At 37.2% G+C, this 7545-nt stretch overlaps 1 protein-coding gene across 1 annotated transcript in view; it reads right to left on the bottom strand.

Moving 5' to 3' along the window:
- Nucleotides 1-270: 270 nt before the first annotated feature.
- LOC101857895 (radial spoke head protein 4 homolog A) overlaps nucleotides 271-7545 on the bottom strand; it is a 10389-nt gene continuing 3114 nt past the window's right edge. The window contains exons 3-10 of the mRNA XM_005105625.3: nucleotides 6605-6883; nucleotides 6015-6075; nucleotides 5193-5306; nucleotides 4320-4417; nucleotides 3543-3684; nucleotides 3067-3176; nucleotides 1802-2061; nucleotides 271-1309 (exon numbers count right to left, since the gene is read on the bottom strand). Coding sequence (XP_005105682.1) covers nucleotides 1081-1309; nucleotides 1802-2061; nucleotides 3067-3176; nucleotides 3543-3684; nucleotides 4320-4417; nucleotides 5193-5306; nucleotides 6015-6075; nucleotides 6605-6883 — 1293 coding nt within the window. The 3' untranslated portion in view covers nucleotides 271-1080. The remainder of the gene's footprint in view (nucleotides 1310-1801; nucleotides 2062-3066; nucleotides 3177-3542; nucleotides 3685-4319; nucleotides 4418-5192; nucleotides 5307-6014; nucleotides 6076-6604; nucleotides 6884-7545) is intronic.

The raw sequence follows: 7545 nt of genomic DNA, 5'->3' as shown, positions 1-7545 counted from the left end.
TAGGAAAGAAGGACCAAACCACTCCAGAGCAACAACCAACCACCTACGAGCCTGCTCTAATTGCCACCTGTATAAAATAATCACCGATACAAATACTTACGTCCCATTTCCTCTCTAGCTTATCTTCTTACATAAATATAAGACAGTGTGAAAGACACACTGTATAAAAAAGCCATTTTTCTCTCGGACAATAGGTGGCCATTTCAGACAGTTTTGACTTTTATCAAAGAAAATTTCAGAATGTTAACATAAGAACAGTGACAATTTGACTTGGGAAACTGTAAATAGTTTATTGTTTCGGTCATGTACATATCACAATGCACTGAAAGGAAACCCCACCAGTCTAGTAAAAATTGAATTTTCTCTAAAATTTAAATGGTAAAAACTTTTGAGACAAATAATTTAGTAAGCGCTCAAGGGCCACATTAGCACTTCAAAGTAAAACTCACCATGCGATACCATTTTGTAGATGATTGTATTATCTCACCATCATAATGATCCGTATTTATAGTCACAGTAAAAGCAGTGAGGAAATAAAGTGTATAAGGAATAGAAAAATCATTAATTTACACTAATTTTTGTCTTCAAATATTGCAATAGAATCTTATCTCCTTTCTCCTTTCATCACTTCTCAGTGAATCAGGTATGAGTAAGACTGATGGTGGTATGGAAGAAACGGAAGGAGAGGGAGATGAAGACAAAGATAATGTGTGAGGGAAAATAGTGTGGATTAGCACTGAGCTTAACATCTGCATTATTATCATTTTACGATAAAGTATATGCTACTTGTACAATATATTCACTCAAATGAAAAAAAAAAAGCAATCAGTCACACTTGCTCACATCCTAACAGAATCAGAAAAGGATAAACAAGATTCATATATACAAAGTTCACTTTTTGCTAACTATAAGAAGTTTGAACTAGCAAACAAAGGGTATCTTCATTTAATTTGCTCTTATTTGGGGTCCAGTAGTTCGTATTCTTGAGTCGTAGTTGTCTTTTTGTAAAATATATGTCATATTTTAGAGTTTGAGAGCAAACAGTATCATGGCAAATCCTTCCCTCTATTATCCCTTTATCTAATCGTCATCATCATCCTCCTCTTCCGCCTCCTCCATTTCCTCCGCGGCCTCGGCAGCTTCTTGTTGTGCGGCTCTGAGAGCAGCCTCTTCCTCAGGTGTGGGATCCTCTGTCTCTGTGATCTCCGGCCCGCTCGAGTATTCTTCTTGGATGGGAGGTGGAGCAGGTGGGCTGTAGTTGTCTGACTTGTACTTATGACCATAGCCGACGTAGATGTTCTCAAATTTCCTGTTTGAAAGCAAGGATGGTTTGTTTCAGTCAAAGCTAAATGACTTGGCATAACAGTGGTCATTTCGTGTTGGGAAAAAAGAATAGAAAAGTAGATGAACATTCAAGACTGACAGACCACTATTGTGTAACCAATAATTTGCATTTTGGGAGACGAGTGGAATCATTTTCATCATGCATCTCATTTCACAGGTATGGAGTGATTTTTCTTTAATGACTCTGATGAATTCGAAAAACAAAGTTTTTTAAACTTAAGATTTCCAAAGAAATTAATTTTTTTTAAACCAAACTCAAAATGAGAAAAAAAAAATCATAAATCACGGCTAGAGTAGATTAATCATAAGCTATGATTTAAAAAGTATGTTAAGATCTGCAAATCCTCTCCAAACCACCTAACTTCAGATCAACATCTGAACCCAGATATCCATCTCTATTCCATTACTCAAGTGTCTTATCAGATTAGACAACACGTTATATTTTTTATCCACTCACTTTTCAAAAGCAAAAGCATGAGCTCCTGGCCACAAGTTGGAGTGCATCACCGCAATGGCAAACTGTGGGACCAGGTTAGACGAGAGAGCCGGTGTCCACGCTGGCATTGCTCCGATCTCTTCATCCTCAGCCAGAGGGGTCAAGAGGGCGGGTCCAGTTTCTGGCTCAGGCTCATCGGGCTCTTCTCTCTCTTCCTCTTCATCTTCATCCTCAAAATCGTCTTCATTTTTCTGCACTGGATTCCACCATGAGCAACGACCCTGAAGATTGAGAGAAAAATTAGTGCATTGAAATTATTTTGAGACAAAATAAAGAAAACTGAGAACAAAAAATTAACCTCTAAATTTAGTGGGAGACTGTGTGTGGGTATGTAAAGTTTGTTAACACCAGTGGGAGTGAGTGGGTATGTTTGTGAGTAGGTATGCACGCCAATGGGCGTGCTTTTTAGTGGGTATGCATGAGAAATGTGTATGCGAGTGTGCATGCGGTGTACGTGTGTGTGTGTATGTGTGTGTATGTGTGTATATGTGTGTGTATGTGTGTGTGTGTGGGTGGGTGGACGAGTGTGGTGTGTGTGTGTGTGTGTGTGTGTGTGTGGAGAGACATATGAGTGAAGAAAGACAGAAAGAAGCGAAGGCAGAGGGACAAGGAAAGACAAATACTGAAAAAGAGAAGGCATACAAATAAAAAAGTGTGTGCATGTGTTTGAGCATGTGTTAGTACCAGCTTCAGTGTGGGTGTGTATGTGTGTGTGTGTGTGTGTCTGTGTGTGTGTCTGGGTGTGTGTGTGTGTGGGTGTGTGTGTGTGTGTGTGTGTCTGTGTGTGTGTCTGGGTGTGTGCATGTGTGTGTGTTTGACAAATGGAGAGAGAGAGAGAGAGAGAGAGAGAGAGAGAGAGAGAGAGAGAGAGAGAGAGAGAGAGAGAGAGAGAGGAAGAGAGAGTGAGAGAGAGGGAAGGAGAGAGAGAGAGAGAGAGAGAGGGGGAGAGAAAGAGAGAGAGAGAGGGGGAGAGAAAGAGAGAGAGAGATAAAACAGAAGAAAGGGGAAGAGAGATGAAAAGAGAAAGAGATAGAGAGAGATAAAATAGAAGAAGGGAGAAGAGAGATGAAAAGAGACAATAGTTGTAAATGATTACTGCCATGAAAATTGTTTCAGCTGAAAATGCAATTTGAATTTGTCTTTATTTCTGTTGATCACTTCCAGCAAAAAGAAAGATTTCTTTTGAGTAAAACAAACTTCTTTTCTTATATTGTTGAATCATTTACCTGAGGCAGGATGTGCTGCACATGATGTACCCAGTTGGCCAGAGAGGGGTCGGCCAAATCCCTCACGGGAATGCCTTCAAAGTCAATGTTCTCCACAAAGTGATCACGTCCTGGTTACAAATGAAAGAAAAAGTCACAACTGTCCTGTCAGAAGCTCTTGTGGAAATTGTATTTTGTGAAATGAGTGCACAGATGAATTTCAAGAACATTTTAAAAGTTCATTCCGTTCCAATATTATACTTGTTATCTTAATCGTATTATATTCAACACATTTATCTAAAAGCATAGCTATCCAAGTTGGTTAAAGTAATGGCAGCATATGCCAGGTCTGTTATTGTGATATAACACTGCATTTCAAATTAAATAAGTTCAAGAGAAAATAATTTTGAATAACTTTTTATATTCTCTATATTTATTATTTTTCTAACAATAAAAACTGCTTTAAAAATCTGAAATATTGTGTTATTTATACTTACCCTCTGCTTCCTCTTCTTCTTCTTCCTCCTCATCGAACTGGTAGAAATTGAGAGGAGAGATGTGGGTGCCTGCACTGATTCTGGCAATTTGAGCTCTCAAGTAGTTGGCCTCGTTGCCAGGGAAAGGAGGGTAGCTCACAACCTGTCAGGACATCACATTGATACTTAGAAGACCATTCAAATATTGTGTAATCTATCCATCAGCAAACCTCAGCATCCACTTCTTCCTCTCTCTCTCTTTCTCTCTCTCTCTCTCTCTCTCTCTCTCTCTCTCTCTCTCTCTCTCTCTCTCTCTCTCTCTCTCTCTCTCTCTCTCTCTCTCTTTCATTCTTTCTTTCTTTCTCTCATTCTCCTTTTTTCTCTCTCTTTGTCCCTCTCTCTCCAAATCAAATTACTCTTAGTTCTTTGCAAACTGTGGCACTGGTGGCAGCACTCTTTGTAATTCCATTATAACACTACCCTATGGTATAACATAAAGACAAAAAAGAAATCCCAAAATAATTCTGAACTCTTTATATATGGGCAAATCAATACATAATATATCTGTTTTAAACGAACACTGAGCTTTACAGTTAAAAAACTAGCTTTACAGTTCAAAAACTTCTAAACGTCTCCAAAATTACCATTCAGCTTCAGTAATGAAAAAAGAAATATGTGTGTCTAATTTCTTTAATGCATAAACAAAAGAAAGACATCTTAACATTCAACCTTTTTTAGTGAAGTATTTAAAGCTAAACATTATCAAAACTTCAAGTAAAAACACACAAATAAACTTACAGCGGCATCAAGTCTGCCAGTCAGGAATTTTTTTACTTGGCGGGCCACACTGATCTGATTTGGCTGAACAAGTGGAAGTTTCACCCATGGTTTCCCAGCTGCAATAAAATTATTTATAATGTTCCTTGTGATTTCAGGTACCAGAAATTTTAATAGAGAAAGAGAACTTTCAGTCTCTAATCTCAACATGAATAAGTGCATTGGTGAATGAAATAATTATAATAGACACTCTGAGGTGATAATTTGTTTCAGCTGTTCAAACAAAAAGTACTTTATAAACTAAAATTGTTTTCAGACTCAACAATCTTGGTAAGCTTACCTAATGTGCAAAGAAGGTAATACTTTTTTTCCCTTTTTGTTTGTGTGTTTAATGTTGATGTTTCTTATGCCCCCATCAACACAATTTAGATATTTAAGAAGGCTGGCTTCTAACCATGCCTGTCAGGCCAACCCAACATCCCACCAGAAAGACTAAGATATTCAAGACAAATTTTCTCCATACTCAGGAATCAAATCAGGTCTCTGCATGTGACAGCAAAGTGCCTAAACAACAACAACAAAAATATCTGTTACCCAATACAAGATTCAATAAGAATCATCTGATCCTACACAATAAGAAATAAAGAAACACATTTTGTAAGATAAAGCATGTTGTGTCTTCAAAGAAAAAAAGAAAACTACCTGAAATTAAAGGACAAAGCAAGCAACACACATTTTTTGTTATGGCTTACAATTCAACTATTAATACTTTCACTTGCATTCAGCATTTCAATTAACTTTCTTCTAGTATTATGATATGTAGTCTTAGTAAATATTTCTCCTTAAATGGAGACTTAGAAATTCAAGGAATTTGATGTCAAAAAGCAGACTTACGGTCGTTGCAGACAAAATAGGTTTTCTTGTTTGCTCCAGTTCTGTTTTCTTCTTTGGGAACAGTAGGTGGGGGTTTGAAATCTGGCTTGGGTGTGTCGTCCTCCTCTACCTCTTCTGTTATGAAAAAGGAAAGGAAAGAACCAATTATTGAAAATAATAATAATTATAAGAAACAGATTGTGTTTACAATAACAGAATAAAAAAGCAGGCAGTATTTGTGAGGCAGTGCGGTGAAATCAGGCGCTCGTCAAAATACAGAAATCTGAGAAACAGGCATTTTTTTGTAAGTTTGGAAGTTTTTATCGAATTTTTGTTCTTTGCTCAACCTGCTCTTTTATGTCTGTATAAAAATACATTTTGGTGTGAATTTTACTGAAAAACATTGATTAAAGGCACAAAATATGTCATTTTTCTGTTTTTAAGCACTCTTTATCTATTGGAGTTACCAAAATTGGACTGCCATTTTTTAAATAATTTTCCCACTGAAGCCAGGCGCCCCTCACTTCCATCAATCGCAAATGTTTTGAGTTCTATTCAAGATAGATGGATATTTATTTCATTTGAAACAAGGCAAACAAATCAGCTTTGAGATGATACCAATAACCCCATAAGTCCAAAAATTGACAGGCGCCTGATTCCACTGCATCGTGACACATTTAACTTCCTCAAAGGCGAATCCTATGGCTTTCTTTATAATCTTTTTATTTAATCTACCAATGCTCTCAACGTTAATAAACATTTCTCAAATTTTCAATATGACATTCATTATCACACAATCTGAGATCTTTGGAAAAGAAAACTCATTCAGACAATAATATATACCTTCATCAGCGTCTTCATCAACCTCTTTTTCTGGAACTTCATCGTCCTGTGCTTCCTCGGGCTACAATAATAAAGAAACAAACAAAGAAAATATATAGGCCTATATATAAATGTATATATATATAACAAGAAAAGTCTACACATACGGAGTGAAATAATAATGTACTGTGCAAGAAAATTATTATTTTCCATTTAAAGTTACGCAAAGGTTAACACAAATTAAAAGTGATGGGTTTAAGCAAAAGTCATTTCTTAAAGGAAGTATATAAGCACTAGTCTTACTCCACAACAACTACTTGTATAACACGAGAAAGATTTTTTTTAAATGAGAGCAAATGTTGGATATCAATTTGTAGCATACATAATATAATAGAAAAAATGTATTGAATTTTTGCTTTACAAATATTTGTCTAATATAAGTAGGCCCCTATGGATTTATACACAACAATAATAACAATACTGATAATAAATTACACTTATATATATCGCACATATTCATGCTCTACAGCATGATTTGCTCTCTGTGCTTTACATTCAGACCTTGAGACACTAAGAAATAGAACAGCACTTCTTTACTAACAATTACTTACCTCTTCCTCCTCCTCTTCTTCCTCATCTCCCTCTCTGTACTCCACTTCAGCAATGTAGTAGTTCTGCTCTGTGCCAAAGATTTTGCCCCAGAATCTCACATGCTGCAGAGGGTAGTTGTCTACAAGACTTTTCAGAGCCAGCCACACACGAATCATTTCTTCTCGGTTCAGACCAATACCGGCTTGTTCAAAGAAGAAGCACAACTCCATAATATTTGGTAGTGGAGTTTCAACCTCTTCATCTTGTGCAATGTCATCTTCTCCTTCCTCACCACCTTTCTGAAAGTAGAAGGAAAATTAACAGGTACTCTTAACTGAAATAGATTAAAGATAATATTTTTACCAATACTGGTACTTTCATAGGCTTACTATTACAAATTTGAAATAGCGTATATTATTCAGTAAATCCTTTGAGTTGTAACTTTTAAACATATATTGCCATCAAGAACCAATCATGTGTGGACCAGATCGCTACCCCGCGAATCATTGTTGAGAACTCGCTTGAAAGGAATTCACCACTAGTGGTCAACTTCATTGATTATGAAAAGGCATTTGACAGCGTGGACAGGGAAACTCTGAGGAAACTCATGCGGCATCATGGAATACCTGACAAAATCGTCAAGCTTGTGAAGACCACCTACGATGGAACAAACTGCCAAGTCTTCCATGAAGGACAACTCTCAGAACCATTCCAGGTACAGACAGGAGTGCGACAAGGATGCCTGCTCTCACCTTTTCTCTTCATACTTGCAATTGACTGGATCATGAAGGAAGCCACCAGAGGCAAGCGAAATGGAATACAATGGATCCCTTGGCAGCAGGTGGACGACTTGGACTTCGCTGATGACCTTGCACTGCTCTCTCACACACATGCTCAAATGCAAGAAAAGACCAAGGAACTCAACAGCCTATCAAGGAGTGTTGGCCTACGTATACACCCG

The sequence above is a fragment of the Aplysia californica genome, unplaced genomic scaffold (assembly GCF_000002075.1).
Source record: "Aplysia californica isolate F4 #8 unplaced genomic scaffold, AplCal3.0 scaffold00482, whole genome shotgun sequence".
NCBI lineage: Eukaryota > Metazoa > Mollusca > Gastropoda > Aplysiida > Aplysiidae > Aplysia > Aplysia californica.
Note: the sequence above shows the minus strand (reverse complement) of the source record. Positions and strands in the feature narration are given on the sequence as shown.